Source organism: Bubalus bubalis, chromosome 13, assembly GCF_019923935.1.
Source record: "Bubalus bubalis isolate 160015118507 breed Murrah chromosome 13, NDDB_SH_1, whole genome shotgun sequence".
In the NCBI taxonomy this organism is placed as follows: Eukaryota; Metazoa; Chordata; class Mammalia; order Artiodactyla; family Bovidae; genus Bubalus; species Bubalus bubalis.
The window spans coordinates 65,562,782-65,586,477 of NC_059169.1; the positions used below are offsets into that span (position 1 = coordinate 65,562,782).

Consider the following 23,696-nt stretch of genomic DNA (forward strand, 5'->3'; position numbering starts at 1 on the left):
TATGATCTATTATAGCAAGAATAAGCACAGCGGCTAGGTGATTTGGTTTACAGTAAGTAATTCAGTTCACTTATTATGATTAGGTTAGGAAAAAACTCTTGCTACATTTGGCTTATAATTAAATTATTTTCTAAATGTTAGCAGCATTTTTCCCATTTGTTCACAACTTCAATACATCTAAATTATTTAAATGTTAAATTAATTAAAATTTCAATACTTCCTATGAAGTCTATAGAAATAGCTATACATTGTTTAGATTAATTATATTAATTATATTTTACCTTTCAAAAGGCTTTAACACTTCTATAACATGGTATCTTATTTATTTGTACACAAACGCACACAAATTCATTTTAAATGCAAGTAATTTGTCAGGCAACTTTGATCCACCTGAAACTCAAGAAAGTAAAAAAGTCTCAAAGAAGTTGAATAATGTCAGAGTATTAAGGCCAAAAACCTTATGCATCATATTTATAGAGGTGTCCTCAAGCCCTGAGACAGTTCTGCTTATATTTCCCGACACTTTTACCTGGAGTGGTTATTGGGTGGCTTAGTATGAAACTTAGTATTATTAAAATCAGTAAATATAAAAAAGAGGTCCAATGGTTAAGACTTCACCTTCCAATGCAGCAGGTGTGGATTTGATCACTGGTCTGGAAACTAAGATTCCCATAAGCCTCACAGCCACCCCCACCCCCCAAAAAAATTATATATATATATGTATATATATATATATATATATATATATAAAACAGAAACAATACTGTAACAAATTCAATAAAGACTTTAAAAATGGTCCACATCAAAAAAAATCTTTTTAAAAAAAGGCAAGTAAATTGGCACTCTCCAGAACCCATAGCTGGGAGTCAGATTCCAAGGAGAGAGACTTCAAAACTATGTGAAGGAGAGATTTCTGCCATACTTTCATACAGGGCTAAACAGCTATTAATAGCAACATTTTTAAGAATCCTAAACTGACAACTACATCGCAGAGTACAGTAACTGAACTTCACTCCAAAGCTCTGAATTATAAAGAAAAAGTTAATTATGTTCTGTAAATTTTGTTTAAAAAGGAGATATTACATAACACTGCAGATTTTCAGCCAATGATTTTCATATAAACTGACCACATTATAAAAAACAACAACAAAAAATGTTGCCACTTAAAATGCAACTATTTGGAATATATCTGCATTTTTATTTTTATATCTCTCCACTCTCTTGTATGCTTGGATAATACATTTTCTTGCACAGTCACTCACTGCTCTTTCTGAAATGGTGGCCAAGATTTTCAGACACTCAATCCACACAGTCACATAGAAGCTAGATTACTGACTTTATCTCAAAGCCAAAGCTGCTTATATATTCTGGGATATTGATTATTTTTCTCTTAACAGAAAAAGCTGCAAAACTCAAAACTCTGCCTCTAGAGTCATATCAGCCAGTCGCCCATGAAGAAATGATAAGACAGTAAGCAAAACCGGAACAGAAAAAAATGAGAAAGTACACAGGAAGGTCAAAAATGAAAAGGTTCAATGCAACCATATCTCAATTATATTTTAATAGCTGTTACAGCTTCTGGCACCTAAACTATAATCATATGATCAATGCTCTGTGAGTAATATTGACAACGATGTTTGTTTGAACAGATAAAAAAGTCACACTGTATAAGGGATAAAGATGGAAATTGATCAATATTATTCAAAGCATTTTATTTTCTTAAAAATTAATTCTTTAGTTAAAATGATTCAAAGCAAACTCATCCAAAACAATTTTATTTTTGAATGTTTGCTAAGTATTAAGTAGTATCCCTTTATGAAGTCGAGGCTGAACATCTTAAACAAGAGGTAGGCTCCAACCCGAGGTAATGGCTGTATTTCAAGGCAATAAAATAACAAGAAAAATTACAATGGTAATGTTCACAGATCATAGCATAGGTGAGTAAATACTAGCAATCTGGATTTGCTGAGCACACAACACAAGTCAGGATGGGGTGAGAGATGAGTCTGGACACAAAGTCAGCATCCAGATATATCCTGTTGAGAAGACAGGGTTTTATTTTATGGGATCTTCAAAGTAAGAGATAGGGAATCGGGTTAGAGTATCATAATACAGCAGCATTATTCACAGTAGCCAAAAGGTATGGAAACAGCCTAAATGTCTATAAATAGATTAATATATAAACTGAATGTGGTACATACATACAGTGGAACATTATTCATCCTTAAATAGGGGTGAAGTTTTGATACAGGCACAACATGGGTAAAGCTTGAAGATACTATGCTGAGTGAAATAAACCAGACACACAGGATGGGTATTGTATGATTCCACTTATATAAAGAATTGAGAGTAATCAAATTCATGGAGACAGAAAGCAGGATGGTGGTTGCCAGGGGCTGGAGGGGGTAGGGGGAATGTGGACTTATTGTTTAAGGGGTATATAGAGTTTCAGTTTGGGGAGATGAAAAAGTTTTGGAGATGGATGGTGGTGATGGTTGCACCACAATAGGAATATATTTAAAAAATAAACTTCTTATGGTGTAGAATGCTTACATATTAATATTAAAAATTCTTAAGTGTAGTGTGACTTTGGATGGAGCAAGATTGGAGCTAGGGAAACTGGGTGAGACTCCTTTACAGAGAACAGAAAGAGTAGACAAAAGTAGGAAATAATTTGGGAAGTATTAATGAATATAATTAGCAACAAGACAGGCAGCCTTCGGTGGCTCACAGGAGCCTCAATGATCTACGCTCCAAAACTTAGTGGTTTAAAACAACCTTGTATAATGTTTCACAATTTTGTACATGCCTTTGTTCACGCACTGCTGTAACAAAGTGCTGCAGGCTGGGTGGCTTAAACAAGAAGCTTTTACTTCTCACAGTTCTGGAGGCTGGAAAGTCCAAGATCAAGGTGCCACAGATTCGGTATCTGGTGAGGGTCTGTCTTCTTGATGTGTCCTCACATGGTAGAAAGAGGATTAAAGAGCTCTCTGGGGTCTCTTGTAAAAGGGCCCTGATCCTATGCATGAGGGCTTCACACTCCCGACCTAATCATCCGTCAAAGGCCTCACCTCTAAATATCATCACATTGGAGGTTAGGTTTCAACAGAGGAATTTTAGGGGGACACAAACATTCAGTCCATAATAATGGACTGGGAATTTAGGCAGGGCTTAGTTGGTTGATTCTTCTGTTCCATGTGGCATCAACAGAAATTACTCAGCATTATCCAGCTAGAGGGGGCTTTCTAGGTGGCGCTAGTGGTAAAGAACCCACCTGCCAATGCAGGAGACATGAGACCCAGGTTTGATCCCTGAGGTGGGAAGATCCCCTGGAGCAGTGCATAGCAACTCACTCCAGTATAAAAATTCCATGGACAGAGGAGCATGGTGGGCTACAGTCCACAGTGTCACAAAGAGTCAGGCACAACTGAAGCAACTTAGCATGCATGCACACATCCAGCTAGAGGATGAACTAGTGTGGGTGTGCAGGAAAGTTCACGTTCATTTCTTCTGTCAGTCTTGTCATAGGTGTGAAGAGTTGGAAGGCTAGGCTCGGCTGAGACTATCAGCAAGAGTGTGTACCCATTGGCTCTCTGGTATGATGGCCTTGTAGGACATTCAGACTTCTCACATGGCACCTGGGTTGCCAGAGAACATAAGTGGAAGCTGCAAGTCTTCTTATGAACAAGTCTTGGGAATTATAGAAATTCATTTCTGTTGCATTGTACTATTCAGGCAGATAGCTAAGGCAGGCTCTGGTCGAGGAGAAGGGTATTAGATGCCATCCTTCAATTATGGCCATCTTTCATCTACCATATCAAACTTTCGGAAGTGATGGATGTAACCATCCATCCAAATATAATACCAACCAAAATAACCAAGGCTGACTCTCAGATTTCTAGCAAGAGTAATTAGATTGCCTCCTACTTGAACAGAGATGACAGAAGAGCCAGGCTTAGAGAAGATGATGAACTCATCTTTGGACAACAGAAGTTTGAGAAAATAAAAGATTATTAAGATTTCTTCCCTGGTGGCTCAGACGGTAGAGTCCACCTGCAATGCAGGAGACCCGGGTTCCATCCCTGGGTTCGGAAGATCCCCTGGATAAGAGACTGGCTAACCACTCCAGTGTTCTTGCCTGGAGAATTCAATGGACAGAGGAACCTGGTGGGCTATAGTCCACAGGGTGTCAAAGAGTCAGACAATCCTGAGAGACTAACACAAATGCTAATAAGAATTTCTATATTTAAATGATTAAGTATCACAGATTTTCTAAAACCATGTTCCTTAGGATTGCTGATTCCAGCCCTGTACGATCTATTCTCTGTTATTTTTCTCTCATCTCAGCCCCTGCCACTCCTCTAATTTATCACCATTTTTTCAGACTCAGATTGATTATATTCTTTGTAGCCAAAGATGGAGAAGCTCTATACAGTCAACAAAAACAAGACCAGGATCTGACTGTGGCTCAGATCATGAACTCCTTATTGCCAAATTCAGACTGAAATTGAAAAAGTAGGGAAAACCATTAGACCATTCAGGTATGACCTAAATCAAATCCCTTATGATTATACACTGGAAGTGAGAAATAGATTTAAGGGACTAGATCTGATATATAGAGTGCCTGATGAACTATAGACTGAGGTTCGTGACATTGTACAGGAGACAGGGATCAAGACCATCCCCATGGAAAAGAAATGCAAAAAAGCAAAATGGCTGTCTGGGGAGGCCTTACAAATAGCTGTGAAAAGAAGAGAAGTGAAAAGCAAAGGAGAAAAGGAAAGATACAAGCATCTGAATGCAGAGTTCCAAAGAATAGCAAGAAGAGATAAGAAAGCCTTCCTCAGCAATCAATGCAAAGAAATAGAGGAAAACAACAGAATGGGAAAGACTAGCGATCTCTTCAAGAAAATTAGAGATACCAAAGGAACATTTCATGCAAAGATGGGCTCGATAAAGGACAGAAATGGTATGGACCCAACAGAAGCAGAAGATATTAAGAAGAGGTGGCAAGAATACACAGAACGGTACAAAAAAGATCTTCATGACTCAGATAATCACGATGGTGTGATCACTCACCTAGAGCCAGATATTCTGGAAAGTGAAGTCAGTGGGACTTAGAAAGCATCACTACAAACTAAGCTAGTGGAGGTGATGGAATTCCAGTTGAGCTATTTCAAATCCTGAAAGATGATGCTGTGAAAGTGCTGCACTCAATATGGCATAAAATTTGGAAAGCTCAGCAGTGGCCACAGGACTGGAAAAGATCCATTTTCATTCCAATCCCAAAGAAAGGCAATGCCAAAGAATGCTCAAACTACCGCACAATTGCACTCATCTCACACGCTAGTAAAGTAATGCTCAAAATTCTCCAAGCCAGGCTTCAGCAATACGTGAACCGTGAACTTCCTGATGTTCAAGCTGGTTTTAGAAAAGGCAGAGGAACCAGAGACCAAATTGCCAACATCCACTGGATCATGGAAAAAGCAAGAGAGTTCCAGAAAAACATCTATTTCTGCTTTATTGACTATGCCAAAGCCTTTGACTGTGTGGATCACAGTAAACTGTGGAAAATTCTGAATGAGATGGGGATACCAGACCACCTGACCTGCCTCTTGAGAAACCTATATGCAGGTCAGGAAGCAACAGTTAGAACTGGACATGGAACAACAGACTGGTTCCAAATAGGAAAAGGAGTACGTCAAGGCTGTATATTGTCACCCTGCTTATTTAAATTCTATGCAGAGTACATCATGAGAAACACTGGGCTGGAAGAAGCACAAGCTGGAATCAAGATTGCCGGGAGAAATATCAATAACCTCAGATATGGAGATGATACCACCCTTGTGGCAGAAAGTGAAGACGAACTAAAAAGCCTCTTGATGAAAGTGAAAGAGGAGAGTGAAAAAGTTGGCTTAAAGCTCAACATTCAGAAAACGAAGATCATGTCATCTGGTCCCATCACTTCATGGGAAATAGATGGGGAAACAGGGGAAACAGTGTCAGACTTTATTTTTTGGGCTCCAAAATCACTGCAGATGGTGACTGCAGCCATGAAATTAAAAGACGCTTACTCCTTGGAAGGAAAGTTATGACCAACCTAGATAGCATACTCAAAAGCAGAGACATTACTTTGCCAACAAAGGTCCGTCTAGTCAAGGCTATGGTTTTTCCTGTGGTCATGTATGGATGTGAGAGTTGGACTGTGAAGAAAGCTGAGCACCGAAGAATTGATGCTTTTGAACTGGTGTTGGAGAAGACTCTTGAGAGTCCCTTGGACAGCAAGGAGATCCAAGCAGTCCATTCTGAAGGAGATCAGCCCTGGGATTTCTTTGGAAGGAATGATGCTAAAGCTGAAACTCCAGTACTTTGGCCACCTCATGCGAAGACTTGACTCATTGGAAAAGACTCTGATGCTGGGAGGGATTGGGGGCAGGAGGAGAAGGGGACGACAGAGGATGAGATGGCTGGATGGCATCACTGACTCGATGGACCTGTGTCTGAGTGAACTCCGGGAGTTGGTGATGGACAGGGAGGCCTGGCGTGCTGTGATTCACGGAGTCGCAAAGAGTTGGACACGACTGAGCAACTAAACTGAACTGATTCAGACTCCTATGTCCTAAGCACTATACAAACCACTGGGCTTTCACTGATAATCAAGTCAGAGGAGATAACGCTTAGATAACAAGTCAAAAAAGATAAAAACATAATTAAACACACAAATAAACAGAATGATTTTGGATTGTGATAAAAGCTGTGATATCAACATTGTCATGTAAAGAGAATGTCTGAGAATAAAGGGTGAAGGAAAGGGAAAGAAAGTGAAGTCCCTCAGTCCTGTTGGACTCTTTGCGACCCCATGGACTGTAGCCTACCAGGCTCCTCTGTCCATGGGATTCTCCAGGCAATAGTCCTGGAGTGGATTGCCATTTCCTTCTCCAGGGGATCTTCCTAACCCAGGGCTCAAAACCGGGTCTCCCGCATTGTAGACAGACGCTTTACTGTCTGATCCATCAGGGAAGCCAAGGGTGAAGGAAGAGGACAGTAACAAGGGTCCGTGTTCTGCGTCTTTACCAAGAAAGTGATAATAATGAGCTGAGGCCTGATACAGAAGCCTTCCATTGCATCAGGCAGAAGAAAATGTGAAAGCAGAAGCCATGGGGTGGGAATGACGGTGGAAAGAATGAAGAGATTCTCTAAAACTCTTAGAGGAAAACAAAGGCAGAACACTGACATAAATCACAGCAATAGTTTTTGGATCTCCTAGAGTAAAGGAAATAAACGCAAAAATAAACAATGGGGTCCAATTAAACTTAAAAGCTCTTTTTTTTTTTTTTGCACAGCAAAGAAATCATAAACAAAACTAAAAGACAACATATGGAATGGGAGAAAATATTTGCAAATGATGACCAACATGGGATTATTTCCAAAATATACAAACAGTTCATACATCTCAATGTCAGAAAGACAAACAACCCAATCAAAAATGGGCAGAAGAAGTAAATAGATATTTTTCCAAAGAAGACATACAGATGACCAAGAGGCATATGAAAAGATGCTCAACATTGCTAATTATTGGAGAAATGGAAATCAAAACTACAATGAGATATCACCTCATACGGGTCAGAATGGCCACCATCAAAAACCTACAAAAAATAAATGTTACAGAGGGTGTGGAGACAAAGGGAACCCTCTTACACTCTTGGTGGGAATGTAAATTGGTGTAGCCACTATGGAAAAGAGTATTGAGATTCCTCAAAAACAAAAATAGAATTATCATGTCATCCAGCAATCCCACTCCTAGGAATATATCCAGAAATGAGGACAACTTTAATTTGAAAAGATACATGCACCCCAATATTCATAGCAGTACTATTTATAAAAATTAAGACATGGAAGCAACTTATATTTTCATTAACAGATGAATGGATAAAGAAGATGTGGTAGATATATACCTGGACTATTACTTAACCATAAAAAATGAAATCATGCTGTTTGCAGCAACAATGGATGGACCTAGAGATTATCATATTAAGTGAAGTAAGCCAGACAGACAAATATATGATAGCACTTAGTGTGGAACCTAAAAAATGATACAAATGAATGCATTTACAAAACAGAAACAAACTCACAGACTTAAAAAGCAGATTTATGGTTACCAAAGGGAAAGAGAGGAAGGGATAAATTAGGAGTTTGGGACAGATTCACTTCAGTTCAGTTCAGTTCAGTCGCTCAGTAGTGTCCGACTCTTTGTGACCCCATGAACTGCAGCATGCCAGGCCTCCCTGTCCATCACCAACTGCCGGAGTCTATCCAAACCCATGTTCATTGAGTTGGTGATGCCATCCACCCATCTCATCCTCTGTCATCCCCTTCTCCTCCCACCTTCAATCTTTCCCAGCATCAGGGTCTTTTCAAATGAGTCAGTTCTTCTCATCAGGTGGCCAAAGTATTGGAGTTTCAGCTTCAGCATCAGTCCTTCCTAGAATATTCAGAACAGACTCCGGGAGTTGGTGATGGACAGGGAGTCCTGTCATGCTGCAGTCCACGGGGTTGCAAAGAGCAGGACACAACCAAGCGACTGAACTGAATAACTTATAATGAAAAAGAGTCTGAAAAAGAACATATATAAACAGAATCATCTTGCTGTATATCTGAAACTAGCACAAAATTGTCATTCAATTATATGACAATGAAAAAAAAAAAGGAATCAGATGGACCTTAATTAAATAAATAATAATGGAGGGATTCTCCACCTTCTTTTTTGCCTCCTTGCAGTTCTACATGGTGTTTCTTTCCATATTGACTTTTTGTAACTTCTCTGCCTGGATGACTCCCGGGTTTCCACAGAAGCTCAAGCAAGGCCTTTTCTGTTCCAGGAAGCCTCCCCTAAGACCCTAGGACCAAGTTAGGCAGCATTTTCCTGGGCTCCAAAAGCAGCTCTGCCACAGTCTTTGGGGCCCACATGGTGAGAGTTGTGCGGACTTTTCTTCCATCCCTAATACCCTGGTAGTTATCTGAGGACAAGGCTCTTGTCTTTGATTTCAGCATCATCAGTAAGTAGCAAACAGAAAAGACTCTCTTACACAAGGTAAGTGAAAGTCCTAATAAGGAAGGAGGACAGGGAAGGAAGGAGGGAAGAAAGTGAGAAAACGATATCAGTGAAGGACATAACATATAAAATGTTCATGCAATATAGCTAAAAATCTATTTTTAGCTTATACCCAGGTTGCTCAGTGGTGAAGAATCTGCCTGCCAATGCAGGAGATGCAGGTTCAATCACGGGATCAGGAGGATCCCCTGGAGAAGGAAATGGCAACCCACTCCAGTATTCTTGCCTGGGAAATACCATGGACAGAGGAGTCTGGTGGGCTGCAGTACATAGGGTCACAAAGACTCAGACATGACTTAGTAACTAAACAACAACAGCAACAGCATTTTCTGCTTAAGTACTACAGTACACACACACACACACACATATGGATTTCACTGTACTGTCCAAGCAAGAATAAAATTCTAGGCTCTACCTATTTATGATAAGAATTTATTTAAAAAGTAAACTGAATATTAGCAATATTATGTGATTACAGACTTGTCAATATCATATTTATTGATATCACACATTTCTTATAACTGGCATGTAATGCCATGTAATCAGAAAAATAATAAATGCTGTTTTCCAAACATAGTATTTAAAAGCCCATTCACAATAAGCATTGTGATACTGATACCAGGGGGTTATTTACAGAAGAGGAGTCCGAATACCAAATGTAAAGTCAGTCTTAGCATTCTGAAATAAAACATTGCTGCTGCTGCTGCTGCTAAGTCACTTCAGTCATGTCCGACTCTGTTTGACCCCATAGACGGCAGCCCACCAGGCTCCCCCGTCCCTGGGATTCTCCAGGCAAGAACACTGGAGTGGGTTGCCATTTCCTTCTCCAATGCATGAAAGTGAAAAGTGAAAGGGAAGTCACTCAGTCGTGTCTGACTCTTAGCGACCCCATGGACTGTAGCCCACCAGGCTCCTCTGTTCATGTGATTTTCCAGGCAAGAGCACTGGAGTGGGGTGCCATTGCCTTCTCCAAAAAAAATTCTAGGCTCTAGGACATTTCTGGAAGAAACCCAAACTTGGCCTGGGACTTGCTGTCTTCTCATTTTGCTGTCCTCTGTCTCAATGGCACCCCACCCCAGTACTCTTGCCTGGAAAATCCCATGGACGGAGGAGCCTGGTAGGCTGCAGTCCATGGGGTTGCTAAGAGTCGGGCACGACTCAGCGACTTCACTTTCACTTTTCACTTTCATGCATTGGAGGAGGAAATGGCAACCCACTCCAGTATTCTTGCCTGGAGAATCCCAGGGACGGGGGAGCCTGGTGGGCTGCCGTCTATGGGGTCGCACAGAGTCGAACACGACTGAAGCGATTTAGCAGCAGCAGCAGTCTCCAGCATAGAATACACACCCTGCAATCACGTGTGGACTTGCACTTGGAGAGAGAAAGAACATTATCTTGACCAGAGCCCCCTAAGCCCAACCACTAGGTCCCTCCTATGTTTACTTAATAGCAGCTGCCAATAAGATTTCCAGCTCCCCACTGCCCGATATTAGAGGTGAATGTAGCAGAGGAAGAAAAGAGGTTTTGGACTGCATGTTCCAGAGCCACCTGGGGAAAATCACTGAGCTTAGGGAATGCCACAGAGCAAAACAACAATGGAGCCCTGCATTTAAAACTGAAGTGGTGGTTTTGGAATGAGGAAAAACAGGCCTTCTTACAGCTCGCAGGGAGCTTGTAAGGGGGCAGATGAAGGTAAAAACCATAAAGAAAAAAGCTTTCAGTGTTTCTCCATAGCAGCAGAAGGCACACCACTGAGTGCTCCCTAAAGCCAAAGGGAAAAAGGGAACAGAGCGTGCTACAAAGAATAAAAATATAATCCTATGGGATTGTTTTCCCAGTTCTATATTACCGAGAAGCAGTCGATAAACACACAGCTTCAGAATTAAGCTTAAGGCTCATAAATCGCCAAATTATAGCACAGGCATTATACATCCTAGAGGGTTTCACTGTGCGTTTCTTTTCCCAAGACTTGAGACAAAACATAACTAACCTTTATTGAGAAAACCTATGAATATGCCACATATGGTCGAAGGAAAATGAGGGTAAGGAGAAGTGTAAAAGTTCCTCCTCATTCCCATAGTTTATCAGGGATCTCGAGCAGGATTTTTACATTGTATCTCAAAGCCACTAGGTTTTCTTGACAACAATAATTCTTTGCCAACCCATTTAGTTTTTGTATTGTACTTCTATATGTGGGCTGGAATAAGCTGTTAAATTCATGATTTTGAAAAGTGGTAATTCTTAATTTTGTTTTGTGATGAGTGACAGAGAAGATATGAGACATTAAATTATGACCCAAACAAAAGCCTTAAATTTAAATAGGAAGTTTTGTGCAAAAGCAGCAATAGACAGGGTTCTTCACTGCTGACAAATGAAATGATTGGATCTGAATAGGGGCTGATCTTATTGCTACTCGTTTGTCAATTATCATGGAGTCAGAAGTCCCAGCTGGATACAGAAAAGTTATTCCTTGGAGAACCAGTGAAATGTGCTAATAGCTCAGTTGTATCTGACTCTGTCACCCCAAGGACTATAACCTCTGTTCATGGAATTCTCCAGGCAAGAATACTGGAGTGGGTAGCCATGATTCCTTTCTCTAGGGGATCTTCCCAACCCAGTGATTAAACCCTGGTTTCCCACATTGCAGGCAAATTGTTTACCATCTGAGCCACCAGGGAAGCCCCTTGAAGGACCAGAGAGGGTGTCTAATACACAGTGAACTTTTTCAAATATATTATCATTAACCTAATGTTTTTAGTTGATGTCTGCAGCAAGTGAAAGTTACGTTGAAAAGAGTTGCTTATTCTGTGGACACAATGCATTTTGTTAGGTGAACAGAAGTATATACCTCTCTGAAAATAAGTCACTTAGTCGTTTCCTTTTTGTATTTATTAAAACAATAACCAGAATAATAAACCAAGTATAGAACAAGCTTAAATTTAGGTCAATATTTTTTTAAGGCAAGATAAAATTTGTGTCATAGGGTACAGAAAAATTTCTGCTTTCCAGTTTGAACAAGTAATATGATCATAATGGCTATCTAAGAATTTTTGAATATTTATTTGTATTCAATTTTTAATTTTTCAAATATAAACTCTCATTGAACACACACACACACACACAAAACAATATCAAGATCCCCTGGAGAAGGTAATGGCAGCCCACTCCAGTATTCTTGCCTGGGAAATTCCACAGACAGAGGAGCCTGGTAGGCTACAGTCCATGGGGTCGCAAAGAGTCGGACATGACTTAGTGGCTGAACAACAACAACAACATCAAATACAAGCTATATTTTATATCTAATTTCAAGTTAAAGCTTGCTATTTTATGTTTTGGAAGGTATAAATTTATCACATTCTACTCAGTGCTGTTCAAAAGGATGAATTTATGCAATGTTGTAGACATATACCATTTCATATTTCATTGTGGAAGAAACAGAAACAATCACTTTCAGATACGAATTAGGAAAAAGTGGTTTCATGTCATTAATTAGCTGTAAAGAAACACATGGGGATTGAATTCCAAGCTCTAAAAACCTAGTGTTAAATTAAATGCCTAATGACCTGTCATAGTACTGTCAGCCAGGCTCACAAGTCCTGAAGAGGCATTTGCTTCATCCATTATCCAGTGGCAGGCACTGAAATGTTTGGGCCCCAGGAGTGGGTGGGCAGAAGCGTTAGAATGCCTTTATCCGTGTTGCCTTTGCATAGTAACAGCAGGTATGTGAACACACTTGGAGGACCAAGATGCAGGGCCCAGAAATCGGTCAGAGTGTGCTCCCAAGTACAGAGGAAAAGGAAAGTAAGCTAAAGAAATGTAGCTTTTTATCCCTTTTATTAATACAAGTCTCTTAATTATTTACATCACTCAATGTAGCCTCATGTATTAAAACTCTGCCATATGCCTGGCATCCTTGATAAATGCTGGTGTGATAAGAGTTCCTGATTCTGTGGTCTAGCAGGCAGCAGTCAGGTTCAAAGGGCATACATAATCAGTGCCTAAAATATATTAAAAAAATGCAAAGCAGGAGGACAAATTAAAATCGAGTGTGTAATACATAATCTAGTTACTTTTGAAAGCTTATAATGGAAGAACTAGAGCATGGACAACCCTAGGCTCTGGCATAATGTTTATACATTATGCATTTTTGATGAGACTATTGTTTTAAAATAAATAGTTTAGCATACTGATTATAATATTAGACTGTAATGATAAACTTCAAAAAAATTTTTTTTAATTTATTTTTAGCAGTGTGTATGTGTCAGTTCCAAACTCACAGTTCAAAAGTGCTATGAAACCCATGAGGCCTATAAAATATTCAGTATACATATTAAAACATTTAATGATGAAGTCCACTCTTTTTGCTGCAGGACATACAATAGAGTGGTATATATCATTTCTCTACATGCCCTTAGCTTTTTATACTGAGGTTCCATGAAGGGATAAACAAAAATAATTATAATAACAGTAATAACTAAATGTAATAGACAGCTACCCTTCCATGGACATAAATGCCAGGAAGTACGCCTAAGTCTGGACCAGTGTTATCATGCTTCACCTTAACTATTGACCTATGAAGTAGGCAGTATTTTCCCATTTTAAAGGTGAGAAAACAAAAACTCAAAAGCTAATTGGTATAACGTCACATACCTGATTAGGCGTGGGAAAGAGAATTATATCCATTTCATAGGCTTCATACTTTTATAGAATTTTTTTTCAACCATCAGAGATGAGTTACTTGATACCAACAAAAAGCTATCTCCAATAGTTTTTAGATGGCCAGAAATTAACCTGAAAGAAGGCATGGCTAGGTATGCACACTCAGATGGAAAGCTTTCATTTCTCTACCACGTGACAGGGGAATATTAATATTTGACCTCTTCCTCTCCATCTTTGCATTTCCTTAGGTTTATTTCCCTTTTTTAAGTAGGATTTTTTTTTTCCTACCTAACTCTTGGATCTTACTTTGCAGATAAATGAAAGCTCTAAGAATCCTGTTAGCAGTGGAATAGACCTTAAGAAGAAAGAAGGGTATCAGGATCAGGGCAACCATAACAGGGTGGGTGATGACATGAGGAGGGAGAGATGGGAAGAATTTGAGAGGACTTCTGTGCTATGCCACAAATGCAAGGACTTACTGAAGGTGAATTTCTGCACTTGGGGCTGAGAGAAAGAACATTCATGAAAGTGAAAGTCTCTCAGTTGTGTCCGACTCTTTGCAACCCCATGGACTATACAGTTCCTGGAATTCTCCAGGACAGAATAATGGAGTGGGTAGCCTTTCCCTTCCTTCCAGATCCTCTGGAAGAGCTCCAGGGGATCTTCCCAACCCAGGGATCGAACCCAGGTCTCCCGCATTGCAGGCAAATTCTTAACCAGCTGAGCCAAAAGGAGAGTTACTTCCAAAAGCTGCTCAGGTGCCTCTGATGATGTTACATTTGGCAACCTCTGTCTTCTCTACGTGAGAAAGTCAAGGAAATCTAAAGAAGTTTTAATTCATGAGTTAAACCTTGATATACAATTTCAAGTAGTACTTACTCACCTTGACAGCACATTAGAATTATCTGGGTAGTCTTTTAAAAAATACCTCTGCATTTCCAGAGGTTTGGGTATAACTGTCCTGAGCATTGGGATAGAAGCAGCAGTGCAGTGTTTGTTTTTATTTTTATTTTTTTAGCAGAGAGTTTATTTTTTTATTTATTTATTTTTTGAATATTTATTTATTTATTTATCTTTTAATTTTATTTTATTTTTAAACTTTACATAATTGTATTAGTTTTGCCAAATAAGCAGCAGTGCAGTGTTTAAAAACAACCTCTCAGACAATTTTACCGAGATCCGGCAAAACCCACGACAGTGGGGCAAGCAACATGAAACAGGACAGAGGTCTTTGTATGTTAAGAGAGTCCTGGGTGGAAAGGCCCAATGTGGGAAAGCACTACAATTATGAGTGTCTGCATCTGATTGAAATGTGAACTATGAGTAGTGATGGCGAACAATGAAACTAACGATTTAGGCAGAATCCATATAAAGGGAGCTCTGACAGTTTGGACTTCATTTGCGAGAGTGAGAAAGACACTGCAATGCTTTACACAGAGCTCACATGCTCAGATTTATGATGACCAAACAGAGGGCTTCTCTAAGACACGGGGCTTCCAGTGCTACACCTGAAAAACTATCCCTAGATTTACTTTTCCTAAAACACAAAACAAAGGCCCTTAGGTGGTGTGGTGGTCAGTGGATTGGAGTAGGTAGGACTAAAGGCAAGGTGTTGAATGGAAGAAACCACAAGTGAAAACAGGAGGAGGCCAAACAGTACTTGCAATGAAGCAACGTTGCTGCCATAGCAAGAGAAACCAATGACGAATTCTGAGTTGAAAACAGGTTAAGGGCATACTTCCAGAGAAAGTGGTTTTTAAGAAGAGATCTGAATACATGAATGTTCCCAAAACAGAGAAGAGAGAAAAAAAGAGAGGGATGTAGTAAGTAATACCTAATCAAATTCAAATAACCCATTCTGTGTTAGCTAAGTAAAGCAAACTAAGACAGAGACATTATCATATTTACTTGGGTGAATGACTCTCAAAGTTATTTCAGCAGAAAAATCTCAGTTATGGAGGGGAACACTGTATGCAATACCCTTTTCCTACTTTGCTCCCCAGAAGTACTCCCTTTGCCATTCTTCCATAATAGTTGTTTGATGTCCATGAGACAATGTCCCGATAGTATGAGACATTTTTTTCCCTCCAAATTATCCATATTCTGATGTGGAATTTACCAGACACAAGAAAATATGAAAGGTATATTCTAGACATCCTAGACTTGAATAAGAGTGAAAAATGAAGCAAATGAAGAATTAAAAGACAGTCAATGCCTAACAGAGTTGGACTACATGCCTAACAGACTATACGCCTAACAGAGTTGGACTATAAAGAAAGCTGAGCACCGAAGAATTGATGCTTTTGAACTGTGGTGTTGGAGAAGACTCTCAAGAGTCCCTTGGACTGCAAGGAGACCCAACCAGTCCATCCTAAAGGAAATCAGTCCTGAATGTTCATTGGAAGGACTGATGTTGAAGCTGAAACTCCAATACTTTGGCCACCTGATGCGAAGAGCTGACTCATTTGAAAAGACCCTGATGCTGGGAAAAATTGAAGGCAAAAGGAGAAGAGGATGACAGAGGATGAGATGGTTGGATGGCATCACCGACTCAATGGACATGAGTTTGAGTAAACTCCAGGAGTTGGTGATGGACAGAGAGGCCTGGCATGCTGCAGTCCACGGGGTCGCAAAGAGTCGGACACGACTGAGCAACTGAACTGAACTGAACGCCTAACAAAGGTCAGCTCTTCTTGCCTCATTTGTAGCAAATGCAAAACTCTTACACAACTGCTGACCAGCCACCAGAATCCAAAGGATCTAAGAGGAGAGAGCCTTTGTTCGCCGCACAGTCCCAGGGTTCTGATACCACATGCTATAGAAGGCAGCTGATTGATACAAATCTCTTCATATTGCTCCAGGATAGGATAAACAGGTATGAGTCCAGGGCTATCCCCATGTTGATTTCTCTCCTTCCTCTTAACAACTCCCTTAATTTCTAAGACAGAACCCAGATTAGTACCAAGTTGAAAGTTAATGTTGCAAAACTGTTGACTTACCTTCAAGAAAAGGAAAAGTAAATTTAAAAGAACATAGGCTATTGACTATATAGACATTACATATATTTTTTTCACTTTAATTTGAAGAGCTCTACAGGGATTGCATTGCAACCTTTTCATACAAAATAATGTATTTAATTGCTTTCCATTTTTAACCTAAACACTGCAAATTACTCAGGCAAGGAAACATGCAGGGAGCCTTCCAGAACTGAGATTTTGAATCTATTCAAATGCATTCATACTGAGCATATTGAGATCAATTCACGTGGAGCATCTTTTCTCTATCAAGTACTGAAGTAGGACTGATGAATGAGACAAACGTGTTCCTGACACTGACAGCCTAGAGAAGTGAAGTGAAGTTGCTCAGCTGTGTCCTAGAGAAGGCAAGTAAAATACAGCAATACAATGCAGCCCAGAATGTGCATAATGAATGCATTTATCCTAAAGGTTGTATGCAAGAATTGCTTCATGGAATCTGTCTGTGGGAATAGAGAACTGAGTGTGCTTTTAAGAGCGAGTAGGACTCAGCCATGTGAACATTAGTGGGAAGGCAATCCCAAAACATCAGAGATGGGTCAAAGACAAACCTCAAACTTTTGTAGACTGAAACAAGGAGAACTCACGGTTAAAAAGGTATAGAGCAATGTGTTGTTGGATTCCATTTGCTAGTATTTTGTGAGCATTTATAGCACAGGGAACTCGACTCAATACTCTGTAATGGCCTATATGGAAAAATACTCTAATAAAAGAGTAGATATATGTAATATGTATAACTAATTAACCTTGCTGTACAGCTGAAATTAATACATTATAATTCAACTATACTCCAATAAAACTTTTTCTCAAAAAAGTTCTTCCTGTTCAGTCTATGCCCTTAAAAAAAAAAAAAGTATAAGGGAAGACATTTATGCTAGAGTTTTATTTAACACACATGCTCTTACTAGAAAATCTTATCAAGTATTTTCAGATCGGTAATTTTTGAATAATTTAGGAGTACGTTTCATAAAATACAACCTGGAAAGTTATGACCAACCTAGACAGCATATTCAAAAGCAGAGACATTACTTTGCCAACAAAGGTCCGTCTAGTCAAGGCTGTGGTTTTTCCTGTGGTCATGTATGGATGTGAGAGTTGGACTGTGAAGAAGGTTGAGTGCCAAAGAATTGATGCTTTTGAACTGTGGTGTTGGAGAAGACTCTTGAGAGTCCCTTGGACTGCAAGGAGATCCAACCAGTCCATTCTGAAGGAGATCAGCCCTGGGATTTCTTTGGAAGGAATGATACTAAAGCTGAAACTCCAGTACTTTGGCCACCTCCTGCAAAGAGTTGACTCATTGGACAAGACTCTGATGCTGGGAGGGATTGGGGGCAGGAGGAAAAGGGGACGACAGAGGATGAGATGGCTGGATGGCATCACTGACTCAATGGACATGAGTCTCAGTGAACTCCGGGAGTTGGTGTTGGACAGGGAGGCCTGGCGTGCTGCGATTCATGGGGTCGCCAAGAGTTGGACACGACTGAGTGACTGATCTGATCTGATGATTTCAAAGAATGTATATGAGTGTAAAATCTTATTCTTGATTTTATAACACTTTATTAGCCATCCAACACTACTTTGCTCTTGAAAAACTGTCAGCTCTAGGGAAATATGCTCTTTGATATTGAATGAGATACTCCAGAACAATTCTGTAATAATTTTGCTTTTTTCCCCTTCCATTGTTATTTCAAAAACTAAAATAGAAAATGCAAATGCAGAGTCATTTTTAAAAATGTATCTTTTAAAAGCTATTACTACTTCATATTTTCTTATTACATGTTACATGTTTTTAGCTTCCTTCATCCTGCTGCACTGTTAGGTTCTATCACCCTCCAATTCCATAACTTCACAGAAACAAAAAGTACAAGCATCTTGAAAGCAGTGTTAGAAATTATCAAATGTTTTCTATTGCTTTGCTTCTAACATACCTAACCAAGGACTCAATTTGTGGCTCTTTGTTCAATAAACCTTGAAATTGGGTCTTTTCCTAAAATATACAAAAGGATCTAAGCAAAGAAAAAACATCTTTAGTCAAGTTAAGTTTTTCATTAATTTCTTCTAGTTGCATATTAAAATTATTCTAATATCTAATAGATATCTAATATCTAATGTAGAATATTTAGGGCCAACTCAAAAAAAATTAAATACATTTTTTTCAGAAGCTTCTTTTTCTTTTTCATCTTATATATGTAGTTTTCCAATACTTTTGTTCTAGAATAATTACTATAATTCACCAATGAAAAGAAAACCAATATTTTTTGGAGGTAGAAGTAAACATATTTTTGAGAACTTACTCAAAATCAGTGATAAAAGCAAAAAACAATTATGCTAAGCAATATGTATAATAGATCTGAATTTTCCTCATTTAATATTCAAATCCACAAAAATCTAATGAAAACTGTATTACTCTCCTGCAACTTACTTCTTTAACTTCTCATTCCTGACAAATAAAGAAACTAAGCCAGACATGAGATAAGTTTTAGAACTTCCACCTGCTGTTGGACCAAAAGCTTTCTTTTATTAATAATTTCTAATAATGTATTTTTATTAATATCACACATTATAATTTACTCAGAGCATTCATACATATCCACTCATTTTATACTTCCTTCAAATCTGTGAGAAATATATTTTATATGTATAAAGTATACATATAATCAAGTATAAATATTAAGTCCAAAAGGTCCATCTAGTCAAGGCTATGGTTTTTCCTGTGGTCATGTATGGATGTGAGAGTTGGACTGTGAAGAAGGCTGAGCGCTGAAGAATTGATGCTTTTGAACTGTGGTGTTGGAGAAGACTCTTGAGAGTCCCTTGGACTGCAAGAGATTCAACCAGTCCATTCTGAGGGAGATCAGCCCTGGGATTTCTTTGGAAGGAATGATGCTAACGCTGAAACTCCAGTACTTTGGCCACCTCATGTGAAGAGTTGACTCACTGGAAAAGACTCTGATGCTGGGAGGGATTGGGGGCAGGAGGAGAAGGGGACAACAGAGGATGAGATGGCTGGATGGCATCACTGACTCGATGGACGTGAGTCTGAGTGAACTCCAGGAGTTGGTGATGGACAGGGAGGCCTGGCGTGCTGCGATTCATGGGGTCGCAAAGAGTCGGACATTACTGAGCGACTGAACTGAACTGAACTGAAGCAGATGAGAAAAACCTAAGCTCAACGAAATCTGTGTGACCCTTTAAAGGAACAAGACTTATAAATGGCAGAATCAGAACTTTTCATACAGAGAGTCTAAAATTCATTAGTTTTACCACTTTCACCCCAGTAAATGTGTATATTTTAATACAGATGTCAAAAAAAATCACCAATTATTAAACCACTTACTGCCACTTGTAAATGTGTTTCATAATCAGTAATCTGGCCAACATTTCATCCACTTACAGTTAAACAGAAAATGCTTTAAAACCCCAACCTAATTTTGGAGTACCAACATTTCCCCTCTGTGATTAAGTTCTGTGGCATTTTGATGGATAAAGTCTAGCAACACTCACCTCTTTCTGACGGTACTTAATGGCCAATTTGAGTCTCGCAAGATCGTTTCCACTTTGTTCTTCCAGCAGACTGTTGTCATCACGGTAATTAAGAATGATTTCCAGCTCTCGGGAACTTCTTGTCTGATCCAGTAGGTCCTTAGCAAATTGTTTGCACTGTCGAGACAGCTCCTCATATTCTGACTTGAATTCATTTTCCACCTTACTCAGTTCCTGGAGCTCCCAACTCAACTGAAAGGCTGTGAGAAAAGGGTCTTCACTGGACAGGGCAATGAGAGACGGGCTGGCCAGGGCCTTGTAGATGTTGAGTCTGGAGCGAGAGTGGCGGAGACTGTCCACATCTGAGCTAGACACACATTCAACGCAGTTACAGCGGACCTCGTGGGGTCTGGGCACTGAGACGCCTTTCTGAACCAAAAGTTTTATTATCTCATAATTATTTGTATGGGCTGCCAAAATGATGGGTGTAATGTCTGGAGTGAATTCAGAGAACTGCTTATCAAGGAGTATGGGAGGCACCTAGAAAGAAGAAGAAAGCAGAGGTCACAAGGAGTTTATTTGCTCAAGTCTGTGATTTAAGACAACATGCTACAGCAATGTTGAAGAAGATTCATACATCCTTAGCCAGGTTTTTTTTTTTTTTCTTCTATGACAGATGCAGCTTTTTCCCCTCCAAAGACAAGAAAAAAATAGAAAAAAAAAAAAAAACTGCAATAGAATGACATGATATTCTTTGTTTTATCTGAATTGTGACATTTTATGAAATCTTAAACTCAATGCCTATGAAAACCCTTGATAAAAGTCTTTCTTGCTCCCAACTTCTTTTCTGTCAATCCTTGCTTTTCTTTCCCAGTGATGTGGCCTACCTAAATAATAAGAAAGACACTGAAAAATAGTTAATGATTTGCTTTAAACCCCAGATTTTCCTCTGCAGTACAAGTTTTTAAATTCCTCACTCAGGTTTTTGGCTTGTTTGTGTTTTATCTTCTGCAGCCCTAAGATCCAACCTATGATTAAAGGTGGCAGCCGAACATAAGAGCGGTATCCTCTCAGCTTTCTCTTTTCATCTATCCCTTTACAGTGTATCTTCCAGATGACAAGAGATGTTCGCTTGCTAACATCTCTGTTTATTAGAAAAAAATGCTTCCCAATGAATCAGGTCACCAGTTCACTTACAATTTCCTTTGTGTTATTCTCTAAGAATGGTGAAGACAAAAACAATTTAATAGGCACTATTTAATAGGCCTAAAGCTCTTGAGAGTTCCATGGACTGCCAAGAGATCAAAGTAGTCAATCCTAAAGGAAATCAGCCCCAAATATTCATTGGAAGGACTGATGCTGAAGCTGAAGCTCCACTACTTTGGCCACCTGATGCAAAGAGCTGACTTATTGGAAAAGAACCTGATGCTGAGAAAGACGGAGGTCTGGAGGAGAAGGGGACAACAGAGGATGAGATGGTTGGATGGCATCACCAACTCAAAGGACGTGAGTCTGAGCAAACTCTGGGAGATAGTGAAGGTCAAGGAAGCCTGGCATGCTGCAGTCAGTGGGGTTGCAAAAAGTCAGATTCAACTTAGCAACTTAACAGGAAGAACACTTATTCTAACTATTCATTATTCATATTTTTATAGACATGCTCTCTTGGTGAGTAAGCGGGTATCCTGCTGTTAGAACCAGGCCTATCTGTCTGACACCCAGACCTGTATGTATTGCATTATACCCTGCTGCTTGACAATTTTTTGGTTTAATATTTCTTTCTGCTGCCACAAAGTCACAGAGGCCTCTGTGAAAATAAGTGCTACATAAGGACAAGTTAAACAGGCAGAGAAGAAAAAGTGATGACATAAAAATCACATTAAAATGGGATACTGGTCAAATATGATGGAAACCACAAAAGGATAAAAAGAAAATAATTGAGAGACAAATGAAAGTCATATGAAACTTCAGTTGCACTACTCTTAAGTAGACTGTACTCTTTACAAGAGAATAACTAAACTCATATGCTTTTAATTCATCTGCCATTTTGGATATCTGTTTATTTCATAAGATACACACTCTATGTGTGTGTGTGTATATATATATATTAACATATTCAGTATTTAATTTTTTTAGAAGACAACTTAAGTATATCTCCCACCTCACCCTTTAAGTTGGAGAAGGCAATGGCACCCCACTCCAGTACTCTTGCTTGGAAAATCCCATGGACAGAGGAGCCTGTTAGGTTGCAATCCATGGGGTCGCTAAGAGTCAGACACGACTGAGCGACTTCACTTTCGCTTTTCACTTTCATGCATTGGAGAAGGAAATGGCAGCCCACTCCAGTGTTCTTGCCTGGAGAATCCCAGGGACGGGGGAGCCTGGTGGGCTGCCATCTATGGGGTCGCACAGAGTCGGACATGACTGAAGTGACTTAGCATAGCATAGCACACCCTTTAAGTTAGTGGGACAATTTTCCATAAAAAACCTCTTAGAGGAAGCTTTGGTCAAGAATGGAATAAAACAGCAAAAAAATAATAATAAATTACACCCACAGCAAATCACTGCTGCTTCTGAAAAAAACATACTTTCACCAGTTATAGTCAAACAAAACACACTATATATATACATAGAGAGAGAGTCTGCTGGGACTCTGATCACGCAGCCCAGCAGGCACACATGATTGTTTATCCAGGTCCCAGAAGGTAAGCATCGCATTGAAAAATAACAAAAAAACACTTAAATGATTGCTTGTTAATGAGTGCTAATTATGTGCTTACATCAGTTATTACGTGGTGTTTGATAACTGAGGGCTTTCTTATTCTATCATCACTTCTGAGTTTGCTTACTTGCATTCTTTTATATGTACAATTTGGTCCTCTTCTCCTTTTAATTACTGAGTATTACTCATGGGCCCATGGATTTTTCATTTATTTGATATATTTTGATTCATTGCAATCATTATTAATTTTGAACTTGTTTATGAGGTCTAGCATACATTAGATCCCTGGGTTGGGAAGATCCCCTGGAGAAGCGAAAGGCCAACTCCAGTATTCTGGCCTAGAGTCCATGGAGTCACAAAGAGTCAGACACAATAGAGCGACTTTCACTTTCACTTTCATACAAACAGTAAAATGCACAGTGTACAGCTTGATGCCTTTTTAAAATGTGAACATGCTCATGTGACACAACACAGACAAAAACCTGGAAGAGTGTCTGCATCCCAAGAACCTCCCTCTTGTCCTTTCTCAGTCATTCCAGTTCACAATCACAAATCTAACTGCTATCACCGCAGATTACTTCCACAAACTTTGAAACTTTATATAAACAAATCAAAGTATGTACTTTTTATGTTTAACTTTCTCTGTTAGTAGCAATCATTTTTGTTATGTCAATTCGGCATAAGATTT

At 39.3% G+C, this 23,696-nt stretch overlaps 1 protein-coding gene across 2 annotated transcripts in view; it reads right to left on the reverse strand.

Moving 5' to 3' along the window:
* The window catches only part of TRPC4 (transient receptor potential cation channel subfamily C member 4), a 205,492-nt gene that overhangs the window by 89,464 nt on the left and 92,332 nt on the right, over positions 1 to 23,696 (reverse strand). For both annotated transcript variants that reach the window (XM_006065973.4, XM_006065971.4), the window contains exon 3: positions 20,311 to 20,829. In XM_006065973.4, the coding sequence (XP_006066035.1) occupies positions 20,311 to 20,829 (519 nt within the window). The remainder of the gene's footprint in view (positions 1 to 20,310; positions 20,830 to 23,696) is intronic.